Source organism: Lates calcarifer, linkage group LG24 (assembly GCF_001640805.2).
Source record: "Lates calcarifer isolate ASB-BC8 linkage group LG24, TLL_Latcal_v3, whole genome shotgun sequence".
In the NCBI taxonomy this organism is placed as follows: domain Eukaryota; kingdom Metazoa; phylum Chordata; class Actinopteri; family Centropomidae; genus Lates; species Lates calcarifer.
Genome location: NC_066856.1, coordinates 532,835 through 557,701, shown reverse-complemented (window position 1 = coordinate 557,701; position 24,867 = coordinate 532,835). Strand labels below are relative to the sequence as shown.

The 24,867-nt window shown below is 41.7% G+C and overlaps 2 protein-coding genes across 2 annotated transcripts; one reads left to right on the top strand and one right to left on the bottom strand.

The window, feature by feature from the left end:
• The first annotated feature begins 562 nt into the window (after window positions 1-562).
• nsmaf (neutral sphingomyelinase (N-SMase) activation associated factor) lies at window positions 563-14,793 on the top strand. The gene is given in 32 exon segments (XM_018698178.2): window positions 563-679; window positions 3,578-3,664; window positions 4,264-4,342; window positions 4,631-4,692; window positions 4,969-5,005; window positions 5,174-5,224; window positions 5,718-5,789; window positions 5,932-5,979; window positions 6,301-6,353; window positions 6,480-6,609; window positions 6,699-6,770; window positions 6,880-6,988; window positions 7,467-7,643; window positions 7,754-7,833; window positions 7,921-8,011; window positions 8,152-8,215; window positions 8,506-8,557; window positions 9,034-9,154; window positions 9,290-9,421; window positions 9,502-9,544; window positions 9,640-9,806; window positions 10,069-10,180; window positions 10,374-10,432; window positions 10,592-10,659; window positions 10,746-10,813; window positions 10,897-11,020; window positions 11,716-11,799; window positions 12,002-12,152; window positions 12,392-12,494; window positions 12,721-12,766; window positions 12,768-12,831; window positions 13,580-14,793. Coding segments are annotated over 32 exon segments (2,739 nt in total). The 5' UTR covers window positions 563-641; the 3' UTR covers window positions 13,675-14,793.
• A 110-nt stretch (window positions 14,794-14,903) lies between these two features.
• On the bottom strand, window positions 14,904-24,501 carry cngb3.1 (cyclic nucleotide gated channel subunit beta 3, tandem duplicate 1). The gene is made up of 16 exons (XM_051066924.1): window positions 24,415-24,501; window positions 23,172-23,248; window positions 21,612-21,763; window positions 21,226-21,525; window positions 20,947-21,155; window positions 20,796-20,846; window positions 20,196-20,282; window positions 20,016-20,080; window positions 19,325-19,447; window positions 17,110-17,251; window positions 16,818-16,977; window positions 16,593-16,723; window positions 16,225-16,308; window positions 16,002-16,120; window positions 15,512-15,664; window positions 14,904-15,390 (listed from the first exon to the last, which is right to left on the bottom strand). The coding sequence occupies exons 1-16, from the start codon at window positions 24,499-24,501 to the stop codon at window positions 15,228-15,230; spliced, it is 2,103 nt and encodes a 700-aa protein (XP_050922881.1). The 3' UTR covers window positions 14,904-15,227.
• Between the last annotated feature and the right edge of the window lie 366 nt (window positions 24,502-24,867).

Sequence of the window (24,867 nt, the reverse complement as noted above, 5' to 3'; positions counted from 1 at the left end):
ACAGTGATGTGATGTGACACCTGTTGATGTTTTGAGGCTATTTTACACTCACTGCAGAGAGTCTGCAGTGAGTGTAAATGTGGAGCATTCACCAGTCAGGGAGGGTTTAATGAAAGGTGATTGTAGTATCAAGTGTTTTTGGACTCATACCGAGACTAAAAGTCCAGAATGAAGCGACCTCCAACACTGAATCACTGGATTTCCTCTGTGGCACAATGTGTCAGAAATAAATAATAATAATAAGCACAATAGAACCAAATAAAATCCTACTTAACGAGATGAATATTCAGATCATTGTGTTTGAATGTGTCGAATAAGACAATAAATCAAAGCTGGACACATGGATATATGAGTCTAAGCTCAGTGCTCAGTGACATTAGAATCATACTGAGTATATGAACATGTCAGTGAGGCCTGCTGATGAATATGTTCCTGTGTTATTTTGAAGTAGAAGAAGAAATGGCGCCCTCTGCTGGACTACATTCGTCTCTGTGGTGCTGGTACCCCGAAACAGACTCAGAGTGAGGCATCTGTGTGTGTGATCTTTGTGGAGTCACGTGGCTTCCTGTAGGTTTCCGTGTTTACAAGGATCAGTGGCGGCTGCTCGGAGTCCAGTTAAGGCAAGAGGACGGCGCGCGGTCATGGCCTTTTTAAAGACGCACGAGCGGACTAAAGAAAGGTGAGTGGTTCCCGCTCACTGTTTCAGACGGAGGGATCGGTGTGCATGCGTGTGTGTGTGTGTGTGTGTGTGTGTGTGAGAGAGAGAGAGAGAGAGAGAGAGAGAGAGACGCCAGGCTGGGCCACTCAGCTAATGAGAGCTCCGCTGTGTGTGTGTGTGTGTGTGTGTGTGTCAGTCAGTCAGTCAGCTGTGAGATGCGCTGATCCTAGGATCAGTGGTCTGAGCAGCACCCAGGACCCTCGGGAGGTTGACCAGGGGTAACGTGTGTTGTTGGTCCCCCGTGACCCTCATTACATTACAGTTTTTATTATTTCTCCACACACACACACACACACACACACACACACACACACAACTGGACATAAGTCTGACAAACCGAGTCAGGCTTTAAGTAGTTTCTTTGTGTGTGTGTTTCTGCTGCTACAACCTTACTGAACTTCTTCGGTCTGTTCATTAGAGTTTTGGCCTGTAACAGGGAACTTAAATGTAGTTGGAAAAAAAGCATGATCTTGGTTAAAACAACCAGACTGAATACAGATGCTTTCATTTTAGATTTTGAATATGGTTCAGTGAAAGAATCTATTAAAGTTCTATTCACAAACAAATCAATGTCAGAAATGTCATTTTTAAATGTTGTAATTAATTGCATGTATGTCAGCTTATGACAAAATGAGTATATGTCTGTTTGTATTCCCCAAAGTTCCAGTTCATTCCCATTAAATTCCCATTCAAGGGATCAATAAAGTATTTCTGATTCTGATTCTGATTAACTACTGTAAATTCCTATGTATTCCTGTTAATTCTCATAGAAAGTCTCCAACTCTGAATATTTCCTAAATTCCGCAGCTTAACTTCCTTTGAAACCCTACTGTTTATTATACTGTAGATACACAGAAATAGTTTGATTAAACACAATTTTACAGCAAATATAAACTGAAACAGTTCAGGTCTTAAAACCAGGACCATCAGGACCACCACATGGAGGATGTAAAGACCTGGTACAGGTGATGTTCTGCTTCAGATTTCTTCAGATGCAGATTTCAGATTTCTGATCTGTTATTAATCTAGACAGAAATAATGAGAAGTAAACCTGGGGCTGTGTTGGCCCCTGGTGGTCTGGGGTTTTTGCTCAGTGAGTGACCCAGTTGTGTGTCCTTATATTCATCAAAGTGCATCATGGATCTTATACAGTACCAAATGGACAGGAGAGCATCACACTGAATATGCTTGTAGTGAATTATATATGATCCAGATAGACCACAAGAGCTGAGTGATTCAATCCCTAAAAGCTTGTCAGTGATTCTCCAGGTGGTTCCTGATCTGAGGTGAAATGATTCAGAGCCACAGGCCTGAGAGAAGAATGGCACAGCTGTGATGTAGAGACTCCATAGTGCGCAGACAGGAGCATAGATTAGATTTAAAGATGTAGATCAGCAGCAGTTTAAATATTGATGCATCGATAGATTCAGGATGTTTCAGTGAGTGAAAAAAGAGAAGACATCATTTTAAGAAAGAACGTTTTTTTCTAGCAGAAGTTTTTATTTGTCTTGAACATGTCACAGTTTTTACATTTTAAACATCGTCAATCAGACATTACTGTTGATAGTGTTTTGTTTACACACCTATCTTTATACTAAGAACTGAGTCTTACAGCAGCAGCAGCAGTGAGTGCTCAGTCCAGCTCCAGTCCAGTATATTAGGATTACAATCCAGTGTCTACATGTTCAGTGTGGTGGAGTGAGTCTCAGTTTATTCTGCTGAGTGTTTCACACTGGTTCTACAGGTGAAAGTTCTCTGCTCTGCTACAGTCTGTTCAGTCTCAGCAGTTCTGCTTTTTATGAAGCTGCCTGTGAAAAATTGAGACTGGGTCCAGATGTGTTGGTGGTTCTTTAACGGAGGGAGGCGAGTGTGGTTGAGTGCTGAAAACCACGTCACAGTGAGTCAGCTGCTGATGCTCAGTAAGCTGAAATACTTCACACTGTAGTACTGTCAGCATGGCACAGTGTAATTAACCTAATGAGGTCCAGTCTTTACTGCTGCACCTCCTGGATTTGATGCAGGAGCAGACTGGGCAGACTGCTGTTTGTGCAAAATCTAAAACACTTGGACTTTGAGGAAATGATGGATGGTGTAGTGAGTGAAAGACGGAAGGCAAAAATCACTTCCTGTGTTGATTCTGATGTTTAAAAATACAACATGTAGAGTGGCATCTCACACCAACTTCCCAGATTTATCTGAGACACGCTGACATGCACATCATCAGAGTTTCCAGTGCAGGGATGCTGTGTGTCCAGGTTGAGTTTGGCCTGCTTCAGCCTGGATGTGACAGAGGACAGATACTGAGCTGGAGTCTCATTATGACACTGGTGCAGCAGCCGTGACCAAGTAAACAACCAGTGGTCAAACCTGAAGATCAAGTATAGCTTTGACTTTGAACACAGTTGTTTACATTTAAAAGTACATTCCTTCATATTTTTTATTTTTTTTTGGAAACTTGTGTAAATGAAGAGTTTGTCTTCATGAGCATCAGATTCCAGCTTCAGTGTTTTTCAGCTGGTTGTTATTGAAGATCTACAGCAGGCCTGTTTCTCTGCTGTCTGTCCCAGCAGCCCTCCTCCTGTAACATCATCAGACTGATGATGGACAGTTTAAAAGCTTCAGGATCGATGTAGCCGAACCACAGATATCAGCTGATTACATTACCCAGAAAGCAACTGGAGCTGGTGACATCACTGGAGGCTATTTATCAGACTTGGCTTAGCCTGGTTCCCCTTTAATAATAATGTATTTGTTGTCTGGTTCTGGGCTCCTGCATTAAAAGACCTGTCAGTGAATGGAGCAGTGATTCTGCGTATTGTTTAACACTGTATCTGATGTCCTCTGACTCTCCTTCCTCAGGTTTTCCCTGCTGTTGCTGGATTTGGAGGAGTATTATTTTGAACAGCACACTGCTTACCACGTGACAAGCAGCTCAAAGAAGGAGAGGTAATTTAGCAGCTTTATTGTACTTCACCGTCATGTCTGCTCATATTTGTTTACAGCCTGTGCAGCTCATGGCAGTGATCTCTGTTCAAACATCAGCTCTTCAAACTCACGGGCCTCAGGTTTTACTGTTGTATTAAAGTGAGAGGATTATGTTGCCACCGAGGAGAAGGGAAAGACTGATCAGGTGTGACCCTGTTTAAATCAGCTCTGACCTCTGACCTCTTTGTCTAACTCACTGTGACATTTATTAAAATGAATGTTTGGAACACACAGACACAGTGAATATGGGATTGTTTGTTCTCTGTCAGAAACATAGAACAGGTTAAACACTCTAACACTGGTCACTTAGTTTAATATGCATTGTGTCTCTCCTCCAATAAGGTTATTTATAATCTACTGTTTGAATCCATTCAGGTTTAGAAGAAGAAAAGCTCGAATTGAATCAGCATTTCTTTTTGCCAACTTTTCCCAAAACAACTGTTAAAATATATCAATTCCTTTTATCTGTTTCCTTGCTGTGTAAAATATCAATTCAGTATCAGGTCCTGTTTGTGTTATCCTGTTAATAGTTTTAATAACGTCACCTGTTTTCCTTCCAGGAAAATCCGAGGTTCATTTAAAGTCTGTTCCAGATCGATCATATTTGATCCAGAGGATCTGACAGAGCCAATTTTAAAGGTTTGTTATAGTCACACTTATGTTTGTTATGTCTTTGAACCCAACTCTTAAAAAAAATAATGAAGTTAGCATTAATTGATCATTTGAGTCTGAAAGTGTTGATGGAGATAGAAGAACTAACAGTCATATAGTGAGATTCAAGCTTTTGAAATAAAATCCAGTGGTGTTAATGCAGTGCTCTGTTTCCTCTGTTTAACATGGATGTTGTGTTGCACAGCGTAGATGCAGGAACCAGGTCTGAGTAAGTCCTGGTCTGCGTTAACCACTTTGGTGTCTGTGTTTGTGCAGATTCCTCTTCGAGACTGTAAGGAAATTGAGTTTGTTGAGAAGGAGAACAACCCTTTCAATGAGTGAGTGTAGTTTCATCTTCACACTCTGATGTTTGTTCACTTTGTCAGACTGGTTCGGTCACTTCAGAGTGAAACGCAGGTGTTAAATATATCCACAGGTATCCTCAGGTGATCTGATCTTTACATATTTGAATAAACTTTATGTGTGCTGCCTCTTGGCTGACACACTCAGCTAGTTTGGTTTGGAACAAATTAAATTTAAATTATTCTGTGTTTTTAAGCAGAATCTTAAAATTGAAACTGAAATTGATTTCAGTGTCTGTGATTTCCTCTCAGGCCAAGGCCATCGGCCATCTCTATTTCCTGTGGGCAGGTGAGTTATCCTTACCATGGAGATGTGATGTTGTGTGTGGCGTCACTGCTCACGACTTGTAATGCTGTAATAAACAACAATTAGATTCAGTTCCGACTTGTCTTCAGTTGTCCATATTTATTATCTTTAACTGTCACAGCAGTGAATTATTTTCATTTTCACTTTCAGGTGATTTCCATCAAAGAGAGCAATGTGATCGCTCCGTACAGAAATGACAGGGTGAGTCTCTGGTGTTGATGTGTGCACAGATGTCTAAACAGACTCTGAAGGGCAAAGTTATCATGTTATAGTCTGTTTTTATCTGAGCCGGAAACATGTTCCCTCTGGCAGTTTGACCAAATTTATCAGTATCTCTATTTAAAACAGTGACAGCTGCAGTCCCAGCTAATTATCATCATTATTATTATTTCATTATTATAAACTTAAAACTCTGAAGCCAGATTTCACTGTTTTGGATGCGTGTTGAATCCAGTTAGTGACACCTGAGATATGGAATATTTAGCTTCCGTGTGTTGGAGGATGGATCATGAAACCGCTACATTCAGCTAATTAACTGTGTAATGATATTAGCATTAAGCTCTCTAATGATTAGGCTGATTCCAAACAGAAACCTTTAACCCAGACTAAGTCTGAGCAGAGGACTGTGGACTCAGAGAGGTGCTCAAATAAAAAACTTCCCAGATTTAATAAACTTCTCTCACTGCTTTGACAGGGAGCAAAGAAAATGACCTTTCAGCTGGAAGTCTGGAGTAAAACAGAGGATGTTGTTCAGACATTACTTCAGGTATGTGACCAACACAGCTGCCATCATGTAGTTCTACCACAGACTCTCAGTGTTTCAGATATCAGCTCATGTTGAACTCTGGACTCTGTGCTGTGTTTGTTTCAGTTTTTTTGTGTGTTTCCTCTGATTCTGGTTCTTGCAGCTTCACAGAGCGTCGTGTCTGGAGAAGCTCGGAGACCAGACTGCGATGGTGAGTCAGTCAGTTCTTTAAGTTCAGATACACAACACGGGTCGTGTCACTGAAACCTGCTAAAATGCAGATCCTCTCTTACCTGTCTGGTAACCATGGTAACCACGGTCAGGACCACAAGATTCAAGACAGGATTCCTAAAGTTGGTTCTGATCTTAAATATGACCTCTGACCTCTAAACCCTGACACAAGTAAATCACACAGTAAATCAAAATAATAAAAAATTCTTTCTGTCTCAGGTGTTTATTCCTTCAGTCCAGGATTATTTCATAATTATAATTGTCCATGATCAAACATACATTTCCTCCTGTGTATTTGTAGATTGCAGCTAATTTACAGTCACGCCTGGCCAGGTCATCGTTTGACAAAAACTGGTATGTTGATGTCAGACAGGAGGACACACCTTTCACTGATGGTTTCAGTATAAATAATAAAAGCAAGGGTTCTGTGGTCCTGTTAATGATGTCAGCTGAACAGGATGATGTTCGTTTGCTGTGCAGCTTTCAGAACGTGGCTGAGAGGCCTCACATGGAGTGTGCTGTGGAGATGGTTCTGCCTCTGGTGTCCAATCCAGGCCACGTCTGCATCACAGATGAAAACCTTTACTTCCAGCCGCTGAATGGATACCCGGTGAGCTGACCCCAGTGCAGTGCTGAACAACAGTCACCTCATCATAAAATGAATTCTTTCTAATTAGTTAATGTGACTTTTCGTGTCAGGAGCACGTGATTCAGATCAAACTCAACAGAGTAAGGAGAATCTACAAAAGACGACACGGCCTCAGGCCACTGGTAAGTGACGAGGCTCGTACACATGATGATGGAGTTAGTTTGTAATGTTCACTGTCACTGCAGTGTACTGTAGGATGATAATGTGTGTGCGTGTTGATGTGTGGTTCAGGGTCTGGAGGTGTTCTGCACTGAGAATGATTTCTGCTCTGACATCTACCTGAAGTTTTACAACACAGCAGACAGAGACGAAATCTACTACTACATCGCCACTTTTCTGGGTGAGAAAACTCAACAACACTAAAGAATCTGACTCTTTAAATCTTCAAAATGTCAGGTTTGCTGTCGCTGCTTTTTATATTGTGCAAACTTGTATTATTATAACAGCAACAAGTAAGTGAACCCTTTAAAATCATCTGCATTTCTGTATAAATGTGTCTTAAAATCTGATCAGATCTTCATCAAAGTTATAATAATGAACAAACACAATAACACAGACATCATTGTGTTGTTCTTATCTATATTGAAAACATCATTCAAACATTCACAGTGTTGGAAAAAGTGAGTGAACCCCTCGGCTAATGACGAAAGCTAACTGGAGTCACTAAACAGATTTGAGCTGCTCTGACTGATAAAAACACTTTAGAAGAATCTGCTGATGTGAACCAGGCCTCACAAACAGGATCTCATGTCCAAGAGTTTAGAGATTCATGTTGGAACCACTTCCTGACCACCTGCTGTTTTCCTCCTGTCCCTCAGAGAACCACATGACAGAGCACACAGCAGAGAGCTACATGCTGCAGTGGCAGCGTGGTCATCTCAGTAACTATCAGTATCTTCTCCACCTCAACAACCTGGCTGACCGCAGCTGCAACGACCTCTCCCAGTATCCCGTCTTCCCCTGGGTCATCGCTGACTACACCAGCTCACAGTTAGGTGGGTCAACAGGCCTCCACCTGACTGAACTGTGTTTGAAATGCTGTGTGTGGGAGTCACAGTTTAACGTGCAGCTCAGTGAAGATTCAGTTCTTTTCTCCGTCTCGTAGATCTGACAAATGCTGCCACGTTCAGAGATCTGAGCAAACCAGTGGGAGCCCTGAACAGAGAGCGCCTGGACAGACTGCTGGTGAGACTCTGGCTTCTCTGCTGTGACCTTGTCTCTGGACTGTGACCGTCTCCGCCCACTGACCTCAGACCTGTTCTCTTTTCACAGGCTCGTTACAAAGGCATGCCTGAACCTCGCTTCATGTATGGCAGCCACTACTCATCTCCAGGTTACGTCCTCTTCTACCTGGTCAGAGTCGGTACGTCACATACTGATGCATTAATGCACAGCCTGTATGAATCCACTGTACACGCAACTCACATTCACTGTGTTTAGACAAATAAAAAAAACAGATCAGTTTGTTTTAATCATCCTGATAATGTTTTGTTCTCCCTGCAGCTCCAGAGCACATGCTGTGTCTCCAGAACGGCCGCTACGACCATGCAGATCGCATGTTTAACAGGTATCAGACAAGTTCCTTAATGTAACATGCTGATGAGTTGACTCCATTTCTTTGTGTTGAACTAAAACAACTGATTGACTGAAGTATTTGTTGACACTGAACCATCAGATGATTGATTGGATACAGTTCATGAGTGCTATAAAAAAGGTGCATAGAGTGTTATATTTCTATTTAATCTGTAACACTATAAACTGTAAATAAAAACAGTTGTATTGCATGAATGGCCGTATTAAATATAGTGTATTGAGCTCTGTGTTTTGGTATGAACAGACCTGATGTTTTTCTTACAGCATAGGTGAAACATGGAAAAACTGCTTAGAGGGAGCAACTGACTTTAAAGAGGTAACATAAGGATCTAATTAACAAAATGTTAAGTTAGACTGTATATTGACCAGATTCAGTAAACCTGTGTTTTTCAATCATTTGCACTGTAATATAATTTAAAGGAACCAAGAAACCATTAAAGGTATACTGTGCAGGATTTTCCTGAAAAACAATAAATAGACTCACAAAAATAATCCCTCTCAACCATCACTTATGACCTAGCAGAGGTCATAACAGGTCTCTCCTGTTATCAGGTCTACAAGCAGCAACCTACAAGTCCTGTATAGTACACCTTTAAATACAGCTCAGCAAACTTTAAATAAGTTAGAAAAGGTCTCTCTGTGGAGGCTGAACCAACAGAATCTTTGAGGAAACAAACCTTAAAAATGGTAGATAAAGAGCTTATTTATTATCATCGCTGTAGGACACTGGAGCTTCGAGATTTTTTAAATTTTTCTGATCAATTTAATCACAATTTTTCTGCCGTCATGTAGCTGATCCCAGAGTTTTATGGGAATGACTGCAGCTTCTTGGAAAACAAACTGAATCTGGATCTGGGCCGAAGGCAGAATGGGAGCTTAGTCGGTGACGTTGTTCCCCCACCGTGGGCCTCAGGTAACTTCTGACCCAGGTGTCACATGCTTTTTGCTTTTTGCTTTTTGTCACGTGGCCCTCACCCCCCTCATCCACCAGACAATGTAACATCATCTTTCTGCTGCATGCTTACTGTGGTGTCTGTCGTCGTTCCAGATGCCAGTGATTTTCTTCAGAAGCACAGGACGGCACTGGAGAGTCAGTATGTGTCAGAGCACCTTCATGAGTGGATTGACCTGGTGTTTGGCTTCAAGCAGAGAGGCAGTGAAGCAGTGGCAGCTCACAATGGTAAAATACCCAGCAGACATCGTCAACATCAAACCCACCACAACTGGACAAACTCTGACGTCTGTATCTGTGTCTTTCAGTGTTTCACCCTCTGACCTATGAAGGCGGCATTGACTGTGACAGGTATCAACTAAAACCCCTCATGAATTAATATTCCAAATATTTACTTTAGCATCATTCACCAAACTTTCCCCCTTCCTGCCTGTCTCTCCGCAAAGCATCGAGGACCCTGACGAGAGGATCGCCATGCTGACGCAGATCCTGGAGTTTGGCCAGACACCCACTCAGCTGTTCAGCAGCCCCCACCCTCAGAGGATCACACCACGCTTTCAGAACATCACTCGAAGCTCCAGCAACACCTCACCTGTCAGTGAGCTGTCTCCAGGTAGACTGAAGAAACAGTATTACACAATATAACATCTCTGTAGAGGGCTGTGATGCTGCACCACTGTGATTAATGCTGATGTGCAAACATCAGATGTATTACATTAATCAGTGAAGAGCTTCATTTGTTGCTAATATGTATAAACTGTTGGGGAAATCAGTGCAGTGACAAAAAGATCCACTGCTCTCTAACCCAGTGTTCATGCTTTTTCCAACACATCTCCACACGTCGCTCCAGCTGTTACCCCTCTGTTGTTTTCCAGTCTCTCAGAGCGAGGACTCATCCTTTGAGGACCTGACTGAGGAGAGCAGGAAGTTGGCCTGGGCAAACATGGGCAACCTAACACTGGTCTCCAGCCACAAGGTCCATAAAGAGTGAGTCAGGAGGCATCTGGTTGGCGGATGTAATAACAAGTACAACTACACTACCAGTCCACGTATGCTGGTGTGAAGTGAAATGAAACTACTCACTCCAGTTTAGAAAATAAAACAAACAACAGTTTTGTCTTTACTGATTGTAGTAGTCTGGGTGTGACTAACCTAAAATCATGTTGTGTTAACTGTACAGGGCTGTGACTGGCATCACTGTGACCCGAGATGGAGCAGCTATTTTCTCCACATCCCAAGGTTTAAAAAATATCTTCTACCCAGAGACAAAAACTGATTATTATAGAGGCTCAGGAGACAGGCTCTGACTCTCTTAAGGAATATTTTACAGTATAATCTAAGTGAAGGTCCAGAGGATAAAGCTGTTCTCAGAGCTGACTGTTCAACTCCTCATTCCAGATTCAACTCTGAAGATGTTCTCCAAAGAGCTGAAGGAGTTCCAGAGAAGCATGTCCTTCTCCAACATGGTACGCAGCTCTACTTTGCTTCCTGTTCATCGTCTCTCCCTGTGATCTGACTCTGACTCTCTCTGGACCGCTTCACTGTGTTTCAGGCCTTATCCTCATGTTTGATGCTGGCAGACGGTAAAACTGTGGCGTGTTCGTCGTGGGACAACAACGTGTATGTACGGTATATCAGCATGTTTGATGTGGTTTGATTTTCTCCTGCTGTCTCCTGCTAACAACAACATTCCTGTCCTCCAGGTATTTCTACTCCATCCCGTACGGCAGGAGGCAGGACACGCTAATGGGTCACGATGATGCCGTCAGCAAAATGTGTTGGTTTGATGAGCGACTCTACACGGCGTCGTGGGACTCCACCGTCAAAGTAAAAACTAAATAACTTTTATGGGGTGATGCTGCTCTGTGATGTTTTATGTATTTATTAATTAGCCATGAAACATTTTGTCACATGGACAAGTTAAGGGTCAATTAAAAATGTTAACGATACAACAACATGACATCATTATGGCAGAGACATGTGGTGCATGTATAACTTTTTTTTAACAGTACAGTGAATGCATATATTGCACAGTATCCAGTACATGTACACACAGACACATATGTACATGGACATATTTCTACAGAAGTAAGGTTTTTATGACTGACTATGTATCTTCTAAATTAATAATAATGGTAAAAGAAATATACACTGTTGGTACTCAAAAATATCCTGTACCACATGTGACAATTAAATGACAGTTTAAGCTGCTGTTTGAATCCCCTCAGCAAAGCAGGTCTGACTTTTTGGACAGCTGCAGAGCGTGTGTATAAATGTGCCATTTTTACTTTAACATTTCCAACAAGAAGCATTTTTTTCCTCATGTAGCTCTATGAGGTTTCACATGTGTCCAGGTATGAGGAGTGTTGAAGCTGTAGATATCTCCAGAGAGAGTCTGTAGTCCTGCTTCAAACTGTGCCTCCTCTATCCAGGTCCCTGAGTGCTGCATGTGCCGTGTATTCGTGTTATGGTTTATGCTGTGATCTAAATGAGACCAGTGAGTTGTGTTATTTTTCTCTCAGGTCTGGCAGTGTGCATCTGATGGCTCCTCCAGTCACAAAAGATCCCAGTTTCAGCTGCTGGCTGAGTTGGAACATGATTCTGGGGTGAGTGAGGATGTTAACTCTGTCTTATATTTAGTTTAATGTAGCATTTTTTTCACAAATCTACACAAATAGTTAAAAAATCCTAAAAAACAAAATCAAATTACCTTGAGAGCTAAACACAGTCATGATACTGAACATCACAGAAAATGAACACTGATCTATATGTGACCTGTTGTGTTGCTGTTGTGGCCTCCATGTTCAGGTGAACACTATTGGTCTGAATCCAGCTGGGACTCTGCTGGTGTCAGGCTGTAAAGACGGGGCTGTCACCATCTGGGATACCAGCAGCTACAACACTCTGCAGCAAGTCCACTGCCACACTGCAACCATCCACCACACGGCCTTCAGTCCAGGTACATGTTAAACAAACACAGTATGTGTATGTTTAAGTAAGGCTTTAAAAAGTGACAAAAAATGTCATAGTATAGTATGGCATTTAAAAAAAAGTCAATAAACACCATAGTATAGTAAGTGAAAAAATGACATACAGTTGACGTGTGAACAAAGTTGTGCTGTGATACTGGTTAAACCAAGTTAACAACTGACAGTAAAAGCTTTGAGTCACCTGGACTGTATTTGTTTGCACCCTCAGACAGTCGACACGTTCTGAGCGTTGGTGCTGACTCCTGCATGAAGGTGATTGACGTCCAGACAGGAATGGTGATCTCATCTGTGAAAGCTGAGGAGGAGCAGAGGTAAAATCACGCTCACCTATACATGTACAGAGATGTCACAGTATTGATGCTCCTAGAAGTCATACATAAATGAGAATAATGTATAATCTATTTAATCATAACACAACATTCATAGCTTTAACTTCTGTTGTATTCAAGTCTCAAAGAACTGAGCTCTGCACTGGTCTCTGTAAAAGTCCAGTCTTCTTGCTGAAGGACTCAGCAGCGTCTGTGTGTGTGTTTCCAGGTGTTTCTGCTGGGACGGGAACTCCGTCCTGTGTGGGGGTCAGTCCTGGTGACCTCCTGCTGTGGGACCTGCTCAGCAACACAGTCACCAAGAGGATCCCTGCACACTCAGGTACAGCAGCTCACCTGGATAAAAGTCTGCGTGTGTTTTATTCCTTATTCTGGATCACCAGTTGTAGTTGTACATGAAGCAGTTAAACTTTATCAAATCTGTTTCAGATAACTGTACCCGTCTGTTATCTTTGTTTTGGGCCTTTTTGCCTTTATTGGATGGGACAATGGAGAGAGACAGGAAATATGGAGAGAGAGCAGGGGAATGACATGCAGGTTTGGCCGGATCGGGAGTCGAACCAGCTGCTCAGTGCGCTAGGGCCCATGTGGCACCATTCAGCTATCAGGTCGCTCAGTTTTTAATACAGCTGAGGACAAGAGAAATGTTAGTGCAGTTTTTCATCAGATCAGCGCACAATGACAAATACAGAAAGTCGAGTTTTACTTGTACTAAAGTGCTGAGAGGCAAATAAGATGTTTCTCCTGTTTATGACTAAACACAAGAGAAACCACCCACCCCCCCCAGTGTTTGTTGTTGTAATACTCACTTTTGGCCAGTAGAGGCTGTATTGGGGTAATGTTGTACTATTCCTTGTGGCTGAAAACAACAACACTTAAAAAATGTTTTTACAGTAATTTATGCAAAGCTGCTTTAGTGGATTCTGAGGATAAAAACGTGGAGCTGGAAGGCCCCCTTTATGAATGATTTTGTTTTCCTCACTTGCCTCTTAGATCTTCCATCGCCCTTCTAGAGATTAACTTTATCAGAATACGAAACAAGTCAAAGTAAACATTGTTCCTATGCCCAGGTGCTGTCACAGCCATGTGGATGAATGATCTGTGCAGCACGGTGATCACAGGAGGAGAGGACAGACAGATGATCTTCTGGAAGCTGCAGAGTTAAACAACTTGTTTCTTCACAATCTGCCAACGAGACAAAGACTTCCAGTCAAAATACTGGACAACACAGGCCAAGTTCCTGCTAACTGCCTGACTCTGAAGAGAGACTCAAAGAGCTGTGAAGAGCTAGAAACGTACTGTAAATGTACAGTATCACAGAGCAGAGTCTGTCTCACCTGTTCGCAGTACAAAACCAAACTACATACTGAGAGAAAATGTCCAAGTGCATGAGAGCAGGAAGTTAAACAGTGTACATGCCTTATTCCTCAGCCTTTCTATGTGTATGGATTACTTTGCTCATTTATTATTTGCTATGTATCATGTTACAGGTTTTTTTAAATTAGTGATTGTGTTGCATTTTATTCTGTGAAGTGGACTCACCCTGTCAGATCTTCATGCTGCTCAGGTGTTACCATTACAAAGTAACATTTCCCTCTAAAAATACTTGCTCCCATCCTGTTTTTGTTAGTTTCACAAGCCTCAGAGATTCCTACAGTGTTCTCTGTCTTAAATAAGAGACATATTAATCATTTATATTTGCAGACTGGCTCAGTTTTACTGTGTGGAAACACTCAACCATGAAAAACAGTATTAAATACTTCACCAAGTGAATAATTGCAATCAAAGCATTGATCCAAAAACAGTTCACCAAGTGTTTTACAGAAATGGAACAAAGAATAATGGGGGAAGCATGCACTGAGTCAGGGAGAAGTGAAATTTTAATGTCATAACCCAACACTCTTGAAACATTCACCTGTTGTAGACATGAAACATGTCCGAGTCTGTAGTGTGTTTCTTCCTGGAGAACAGAGAATATGAACAGTTTGGATTCATCTCAGTAACAGTTTTCATGTTTGAAAAGAAAATCAAGTGTTTCTCTGATGTTATTTCACATGTCTGTTTCAAACTCTGCTGCCTCTGATGTTTGTCTGCATCCAGCTCAGTTTAATCTGGAGGCAGGACCATCATCATCTTCATTTCATTTTCTTTTTTCAAATATCAAGCAGCAGGTGGCGCTCTGTGCCTGCTCAGTCATTGCTCATACTGAATCAGATGACAAAGTCTGAGGTATAAAAGAGCTCATCCTGTGGTAATAAATCTAAGGACACATTTGTAGTAAACATCTTCACTCTGTTTTTATGAAAAATGACACAAAATTTACAATATAGACATGTTAAACATAATGTTAACCTTCAGCTCTGATCAGGTGAAACTGTCTCTATCAAAGAGTCTACAGACGTTTACAAGGTGATTATCATTAGATTAGAGCTACAGATGTCCTGTTTGAGTTCTGCTTTCAGACCATCTTTCTGGTTTACAACGTCAGATCATATGAAAGTTACAAACTGGAACAACTCTGTCTTTATGAGTCTGTCAGCAGCTGGTGAGAATGATGAGGCTTAGTAGCATCACACTTCTCAGTTCTGCTCTGTATTTTTCTGTGAACAGAGGACAAAAGAAAAAAGGACACATGAGTCATTTACCCACTGTGAGGCTAGGGTTAGGCTTAGACTGGAGCTGAAGTCAACTCTGTGTCTTTAGAAGATGCATCAGAGACTAAGACTTTACCTTGAGTTTGTCCATGAGGCCTCCTTTGCGGAAGTTGCCAAAGGCTTTGAGCATCTTGGGTGTTGGTGGTTTTTGTCCAAACAGAGTCAGACCTTTCTGCTTTTCCTCATTGGTTTTAGCAGCTGCAGGGCCTTTGGCTTTGATCAGTTTCCTGTACAGTCATACAGGCACACACAATTCTTAACGGGCTGCAGATGACATTATTTAGTCTTAGATGTAGTTATGGAGGATAAAAGTAGAAGCCTCTGCTCCAGTACTTGTCAGTGACTCACCGTCCCTTCCTGGCCAGCACCTTCTGAGACTCTGGGTAGTGGACCAGGATGTCAAACAGGTCCTTCTTCTCCAGGACAAAGAGGTTAGCAAAGCCATGTGCTTTGACGTTAGCGGTGCGTCTGTTTCCTCCATCTTTAGCCGACTGTAGTAAACTGGAGGGGAGGGAACAGATGTGTGTCAATAGTGTCCATGTCAGATATCTCTGAGTCTCATCTGGTAAATATGGTTATACACAACCAAGGTGTGGAAGTCCATCATGATCACACCTGCTCACTCAGAGCAGACTATAAATGTAAAAGTGAGGTGTCAAAGTTAAGTGTCACTTCGCTTCATTTAATATAAGAAAAACTATTAAGTTTATCAGTGATATCAGGGCGTTTATTGAACAATAAATAATAATAATAATAATAATAAATAAATAAACAGTTAAACCTGATGAATGTTTATTTCATGTTCATGGGGTCATAGATAAATAGATAGATCACTGACCTGATTTCTCCGAACACAGAACCAGCCTTCAGTGTGACAAACACAATGCTGTTGTCAGGTCCTCCCACCACCTGCACCGCTCCACTTTTAATGATGTACATCTCTTTACCGATGTCACCCTGCAGAGCAGCACGACGGGAGCACAGAGGGCAGCAGTGTTTGGATATGTTAATGATTATTTGCTTCAAGATAATCTCACACACAGTAAACTGTATGTACTCACTTTCTTCACGACAAAGTCTCCAGGTAGGTAGATGATTGACTTGAGTCTCAGCAACATGTCCACCAACATCTGCTGGTCACAACCCTGGAACAGACAGGACCAGTTTGTCTAATTTAACTTCCTGTCAGCCATCAAACTGAATCACACAAAGGATGACTCTGTGTTTGAAGGATGCATGTAGAGAACTAATGCTTTAGTTCACAAATTAAAAATAAAATCTGCTGTTTTCAGAACAGTGTCAACTAGTTTCATTTTTGGTGTTTTATGTGGGGATGATGGGAACCTTTGTTTCAGCTTATTGTTTAGTTCTTTGTCTTCCTGCTGCTCTCCCTGCTCCTGACCAGAGGACAGACTGAACACTGCATCACCTGAAACAGAGCGATCTTCTGAAAGGTGGCCAGGTTGATGTCCACAGCAATGGCAGTTCTCATCACCAGAGGCATCTTGTCCAGCAGCTCTGACTCGATCTGGAGTGGACAGACAGTGTGGAGGTCCAGGTCTAATCAGTCAGTGTCATGTACTTCATGTATGACAGACAGTGAGAGAGAAGGTGGAAGAAAGAATGTCTGGGATAACATTTTTTTGAGACTTACCCAGCATGCCCTGAGCAGCCCATGTGTAGTTGTACCAGGTCCGGACTCTGTTCTGGACTAGTTTGGGGATCGTATATGTGTTCATGTAGGCAACACAGCCATCCATTGATGCCCGAAAGTATGTCTGACCTGCTGTTGCTGCTCCAATGACGTCTCTCATCTGAAAGACAGAAAGGATTCAGTGAGATATTTACTTAAAATACTGTAACACTGTCAATAAAAGCATTTGATAAAAGTCCAATACGAACTAGACAGAGAACATTTAGAGAACTCCTCAGGTTTTAAAACCTACCTGTCCAATCAAACTGGAGAACACAAAGACACCAATGAAGAAGTTAGTCATCTGAAAGGTGATCTCATAAGTGGTTATAGGCTCCGGAAGACCCCCGATGTTGATCAGACTGCGAACAGCAAAGTAGTAACAACGCAGGTATCTGTGGAGGAGCAGGAGGAGAAAGACCTTCAACAAAAACATCTTCATTTGATCTTGATAAGAAGACATAACACCTTTATGATTTCCAGTCAGGATTCAGATTGTATCATAGCACAGAGACAGCACTTGTAAAAGTTACAAATGAGCTCCTAACTGCATCAGACAACGGACTTGTTACTGCTACTTGTCTTGTTAGGTCTCAGTGCTGCTTTTGATATGATTGACCATCACATCCTTTTACAGAGACTGGAGCACTTTATTGGCATTAAAGGTACTGCACTAAACTGGTTTAAGTCCTGTCTATCTGATAGGCTTCAGTTTGTACATGTTAACAACTACTCCTCCATGTACATTAAAGTTAGACATGGAGTTCCACAAGGGTCAGTGCTTGGACCGATTCTATTCACCTTGTATATGCTTTCCCTAGGCCAACAGGAATCACTCCATAAATTTCCATTGTTATGCAGATGATACTCAACTTTATCTGTCAATGAAGCCTAATGAAACCAATCAGTTAGCTAAACTTCAGGCTTGTCTTAGGGACATAAAGACTTGGATGACAAGCAACTGTTTTACTATTGAACTCAGACAAAACCGAAAGTTATTGTATTTGGTCCTGAACACCTCAGAAATACAATTTTCTAATGACGTCAGTTCCATTAGACTGGCATTGCCCTGGCCTCCAGCTCCAGCTGTAAAGAATCCTTGGAGTTATCTTTGATCCAGGATATGTCCTTTAACTCACACAGTAAAAACAAACTTCTAGGACTGCCTTCTTTCACCTGCTGTAATATCACCAAAATTATTATATAATTTTCTGTCTCAAAAAGATGCAGAAAAACTAGTCCATGCATTTGATACTTCTAGGCTGGACTACTGTAATTCATTATTATCAGGCTGCCACAACAAGTCTCTAAAGACTCTGCAGTTGATCCAAAATGCTGCAGCACGATTACTGACAGGAACTAGGAAAAGAGACCATATCTCTCCTGTGTTAGCCTCTCTACATTGGCTCCCAGTCAAATCCAGAACAGAATTCAAAATCCTGCTCCTCACTTACAAAGCCCTTAACAGTCAGGCTCCATCTTACCTTAAAGATCTCATAGTCCCCTACAATCCCACTAGAACATTGTGCCCAGAATACTGGTTTACTGGTGGTTCCCAGAGTTTCCAAGTTCCCTTCAGTTATCAGGCTCCTTCTACTGTGGAACCTTCTCCTAGTTTCAGTCCGGGAGGCAGACACCCTCTGTATCCTTTAAGAGTCAGTTTAAAACCTTCCTCTTTGATAAAGCTTATAGTTAGGGTTGGCTCAGGTTTGAACCATCCCTTAGTTATGCTGCAATAGGCCATGACACACTGAGCTTCTCTCTCTCTCTCTCCATCAGTATTGGATTCATATTCCACGTTATATGTTACTAACACAGTATCTTCTCTTTCCTGTAGTATTGTGCTCTTCCTGTCTCTCTCTCCTCTTCTGTCTCTTTCTGCAGGTATTTCTGCCTCTGGAGCTGTAGAGTCTGATCTGTGATGACAAGTCTCCTGCTGCTCCTACAACGCTGCTACTGTATTAATGGCATCACTTTACTTTTTTTTTTTTTTTTTATAACATGGAATCCATGTGTTCTTCTGTTGTTATTCTCTACCCCACCCACAGCGGTGGTTACCTTGTTCCTTAAATAGTTGACATGGACTTCACTCCACAGTGAGCAGTGAATTAAGATTATTGTTTTGTGCCAGGTGTGATTTCATATCTATTACATGTCTATATCTATAAAATGTGATGCATTGCATTATGGGACTGTTAGAAAAACACACTTTTCAACACACCCCTTTAATGCTGTTGTGGGGCACTATATACGTGTCACACCCACAAAAAATGACAGGAAGTCAGTAAATATAGCACTACAGTGGTCTATTAATCAAACAGGGAGTGATTTTGGACACAGTCACAGAGATGCATTAAATTTTCAGTGCCATGGACAGAGGCTCAATTTAGGCTGGGCTTTGCAGTGTTTCACCACCATGGACAGCTCCAACAACAACACTAGACAAAGACAAAGTGAGAGGAACATACGCTGAGCCCTTTCCATTGTACACCCACGTAGTGGTTGCAAGACCCTGGTGAACTGAGGCGACGTAGAATGCACAGGCATTGAGATGGAGCACGTAGAGCAGGTAACCTGTGGTGCGAGCCACTCTGCATTGGACAGACAGGGACATAAAGACAGAATGAGACATAAAAAATTATTTTACTCGCAAATATCGTCAGACTGCCGAAATAAAAATCTACTGTATGTGTTTTTTTTTGTATTGCAGCACTATAACACTTAACCTACAAACTTGTAAGTAGTCTATGCTTACCTGAGTGTGTAAGCTCAGTAAGTACAGTAAGAGGTTGGTAACAGACACATCTACATCTAAGTCCATATACAGTATGTATAAATAAATGTATTTATAACCTTGTAAATTAAATGTTTGAAAGTTAATTGAAAAAAACTACAACTACATGAGTAACAGCCTGTGCAGGCTGAGAAAACAGCTATATATATATATACATTACACATATATACAGTATTATATCATTAACAGGTCTGTGGTAGGAAACACTTTCAAAATGCGTCATATCCATTATACAAACAACCTACTTACAAAGACTCAGTGACAAGCAATTCAAAAGTAACTCTGCAACTGCCAAACAGCATTTACACACTGTAACACACTGTAACACAATGTAACACACTGTACTAAGATGACTGAGCGTTTACCTCCAGATGTAAGCCTTGGCCATGATGCTCTCAAGTCGATCGCTGAACTCAAAGAAAGACTCAATCTACACAACACAAGGAAACATACAGGTCTGATAAAAACATGGTTTTTCTCTGTTTCTCTTCATTTACACTTCATCAGTAGAAACAATGAACTGTAAGTAGGGAGCTCCTCCTTACCCTGATGAAGCGGTTGAGTCTGTAGATGGCGGAGAATTCAAAGTGGAGGCAGAAAAGGTCGAGGGGGAGGACACTGAGTAAATCAGTCTACACACACACACAGAGGAACAACAAAGTATTAACATCATTTGCTTCAGTAAAAGTAAAATGTCTCCATTACAAGAAAAAGATCAGAAAACTCCACAGGAAGCATTAAAGTAAAAGTACTTGACTGACATATTATTACAGATGATGTTATTTGATGTGAAAGCAACATTTTATTGTTGAAATCTTAACTACTTTATGTACTGTTAAGTGCAGTGGTTTCCAACTCTGGGGTCGGGCCCCTCCAAAGGGTCAAAAGATAAATCTTAGGGGGCATTAGATGATAAATAGGGTAAGAACTGTGACTTATCATATGTTTTCTTATTGAAACTGTTGATCTGTGAAGTAACTACAGCTGTTAAATGCTAGAGGTAGTGCAAAGTAATTTCCCTCTGAAATGTAGTGGAGTATAAAGAAGGTGGCCATGGAAATACTGAGGTAAAGTTCTTCACACCTGTGAATACCTGTAAACATTAAGTGTATATGTACTTATATAATGTGTTTTTACTTTCTCACCTTAAATCGCTGTGATTTGCGATAGTGGACCTTTGTCAGGGCTCTGTCTTTCTGCAGGGGACAGGAGAATCATGTTCATTACAGAGCACACAACACTCAAAGCTACTGATCAGATAGAGGCCATTCACAGTGATGCTGCTTTGTGACTCACTATAATGTCACCGGCTTTGACAAACTGAAGTCGCGGCTGCCAAACGATGATGTCGACAACATTGACTAAGTCACTGAGAATGTCAAAGATCACCCAGTACATGTTGATGGCTGGACTGTGGTATGGGAACGCCAGGCGGGCGGAACAGAACCAGATGTTGTAGTTGTATGCAATGGCCACAACAGTCAACCAGGCGATGTAGCGGCGATCTGGACACAGAGAGCCGATCAGATTTCAGTATCTTCATGTGTTCATTTTACTTGTGGGGACTTCACCTACCTGTGAAAGGATCGATGGTGTTTCCCAGGACTGAATCCATCATGTTCTCGATCGGATGGAAGAGGACGTCAAAGCAGGAGCACCGGATGTCTGGGAGGATCTTTGCTTTCTTCCTGGCCTCCTCTGCCAGCCTCTCCTCCTCCGCTTTCTTCTCTGCCTCCAGCCTCTTCTCCTCATCCTTCTTCTTCTTCTCCTCTGCCTTTTTAGCTGCCTCCTCTGCCTTCTTCTTCTCTGCTTCTTCTTTTGCTATCCGCTCCTCCTCCTTCAGTCTGATGTAGTCCTCCTTCTTCAGAATAGGTGCTGAGCAGACTGGAGAGAGTGACAGTGGGTTAAAGTGGTTGTTGTTTTCTGCCTCTGTGCAGTTTGGACAGTGTGTCTGTACTTACTGACAGGTGGAGTGATTTCTGGAGAGGTGGCGTAGGGATCTATGACTTTCTCTTTGAGCATCTCTGTCCGCTCTCTTAACCTCTTGATCAGATCTCTGAGTGTGTCATCTGTGAAGCGGGAGTAGACGACAGGTGGAGGGGGGGGCTTTTCACTGAAAACACATAAAAAGAAGAAAATAAAGCGATGTACCACAGAGATTCTCTATAAATTTTAAATAAATTGACAATTCTTTTTGATGTGGCAGCTCATGTTATTATCACTATGAATCTGCTGTTACAGGAGAAGAGACTCCACATTAGCTCCTGAGAGTAGAAAGACTTCTCCCACTTTATCTGAACCTCTCACAGAAAATAGGATTCATTCATTTAAATGAGAAATCATATTATCGTAATTTCTGGACTATAAGGCGCTACTTTTTTCACACGCTTTGAAACTTGCGGCTTAAACAATGATGCGGCTTATTTATAGATTTTTACAGTCTAACGAGCTTCATGCCGCAAAAACATTTAGACACCTGCGGCTTATAGTCAGGTGCAGCTCAATAGTCCTGAAATTACGGTACTTTCTTTTCTTAGACAAAGCTGAGTTACTGACATGAAAAAATTAAATTCCCTAAAAAAATATATAAATGATCTGCAAAGAAGAACATAAGTTCTTTGGAATCAGCTCCCACTTGCACGTGAACTCCACCTCTGATCGCACAGTCACAAATACCACTAAGCTCCTGTAAGCTCCTTTCCTACTTTAGCAATCAGAGCGTGATCATGGCTGCAGCTAACACACAGTGTGTTCATCCACACACTGCACTTATTGAAAATAAAGCTGAAACAGAGATGGTGCAGACTAAGATCCTGAAGCCCAGATTAGTCCTGATGGCATACGATTTATGTGTGAATATGTGTCTTATGTGCTAGAGCACTGTGTGCATGAATGAATGTGACCTGTAGTGTAAAAGCTCTATATAAGTGCAGTCCACTACTAATACCTGGAGACCAGGGACATGAGGACTTCCTGAAGTAGACTGAGCTCAGGCTGCAGGGTCAGGTATTCTTAGTCAGGTCAGATTTTATTTCTATAGCTGCACAATCACAGTCTCTGTCTCAATGGACCTCACAGGCCTCACAGTTTAATGCACTGAATAAATAACGACTTTACTTAACTATTGTTTGATCCACTGAGACCTGAGCCCAGTGGACACCACAGTCCTGAAGATGAGACCTCAGCACTGATACAGATGTTTCCACATGGTCTCCATAGTCAGCATCAGTCTGTCTCTGTCCTGCCCTCACTCTGTAACATCGTCTCACACCGACACAGACACTGACTGACTGATGTCTCCATTCATATGTGTTAGAGGGATATTACACATTATTTGCTGTAGTAAAAGGTCTGATGTTACCTTTGATCAAGAGAGAAGTCAAAACAAATATTAAAAATTAATAATGATAAAATAAAGACAAATTCAGAATTTAAGTCCTGTAATGAACAGACTATAGTTATCCTGTGCTGTGTTGTGGACCCAGGAGCCTAAACACACTGAGTATATGATATTTTCTTACCCCTCAGCCTCCTCTGGTTTGGCAGGATCAGCTGGAGCAGCAGCAGCAGCAGCAGGAGCAGGAGCAGCAGCAGGAGCAGGAGCGGAGCAGCAGGAGCAGCAGGGGCAGCAGGGGCAGCAGGGCAGCAGGAGCAGGAGCTGCTGGAGCTGTAAAAAAATGAAAACCCGGTGGTAAACTGAAATCTCTCATCTCTGAATTCAATATTAATGTTGCTTTGGGACAGATGGTGACAAATTGAAGGAAAAGCTGATATGAAGTATTAAGTTTATATTAAGTGCCGTGGGAATTAACAGAGAAGTTAGTGTTGGCTTTTTTTTCTAATGGGAGTAAATGAAGATGAATGGAAGTCAGTGTTCAGTCAGGTCAGTGTGATGTATGTGGTTTTATACATATTGAAAGACAATGACAGTTTTCTTATTTGAAGTCACAAATAACCTGCAGTGAGACAGGTACTTCTCACTGAAACAAAACCTGAGACTTCTTATGATGAATCTATAACAATAATACATCAAACATTTTTCAACTAAACCAACGTGTTGTCATACAATAGCAATGATAATAATATCATCTGAGTCCATTCATCAAACACTAGTCTGTACTTGTGACCCTGACTGTGATGAACTCTGAACACAGACAGATCAAACAAACAGACTTGTCACCTGGTTTTGGCTCTTCCTTCTTAGCTTCTTCCTCTTTCTTTGTCTCTTCTTTCTTTTCTTCTTCTTTCTTTGCCTGTTCTTTTTCATCCTTCTTCTCAAGAGGCTTCTCTTCCTGTAAACACAAACACTGGTAACAGCAGACAAACGTGGAAACAACATGGAAGAAGGCCAAACTCCTTTAGGGACTCATTTATCATTTTGTGTGTGAACCGCAGGCTACTCCCCATTTGAACTCTGTTATCTGTGGGATCCCTGAGGCTCAGTGTTTAGCCCATTATTGTTTATTGCACATAAATTATACAACTTTTGAATTTAACAAACTTCTTAACAGTAAATTCATTAAAATCTTTTCCTAGTGTGATTCCAGATAATAAATTAAAAACTATATCAAATCAAAAAATTCTGTCACTTGCACACTTGCTTACTGACCATGAACCAACAGACCGTTAAGATGTGGTTAACTGTGATCTCTATGTTGTTAGTTTCTTCACCTTCACTGTTTCTGTCTATCACTGTTATTGATTGTAGACCAACATTCAGTTTCTATATTTGAGATATCAGAGAGCAGGTGAACCTAACCTTACCTTAGCTGGCGGAGCTGGGGTAGAGGGAGAGGCAACAGCCTCAGGAGGCTCAGGAGTCCCCACCAACTTTTTCAACCTGCTGAACATGGTGGGCGTCTGTGTGGGCTACAAAAAAACAGGCCTGCCCATCCACTTCTCCTCCCGCAGATGAGAATCCTGAGCTCCTTGTTGTGTAGCGCTCGACTCACATCCACACGGTAAACTGAGGCAATTAAATTTCTTAGACTCATTAATTCCCTCTGGGAACTCCCCTTCCTCCTGGAGCCAAGACCGGATCAGCTACATCAGCTGTCACTCACCACCAGTCAACACAGAGAGGACTCCATCAGACCTGATCTGATACAGTCTGATGGCAGATCAGCTTTATGATATTTAACACAGATGTGTAATCACTGATCAAATGAACAGATGAATTACTACCAGTCAGAGTGGGCTGGGGGAGGAATATATTTC

Coding starts and splice junctions, on each gene's coding strand:
- cngb3.1 (XM_051066924.1), bottom strand. CDS start 24,501: ATGTTCAGCAGGTTGAAAAAGTTGGTGGGGACTCCTGAGCCTCCTGAG. Junction 20,847..20,946: donor TCAAAGCCGGTGACATTATA/GTGAGTCACAAA, acceptor TGTCCCCTGCAG/AAAGACAGAGCCCTGACAAA. Junction 15,391..15,511: donor GTGCTGGCCAGGAAGGGACG/GTGAGTCACTGA, acceptor ATGACTGTACAG/GAAACTGATCAAAGCCAAAG.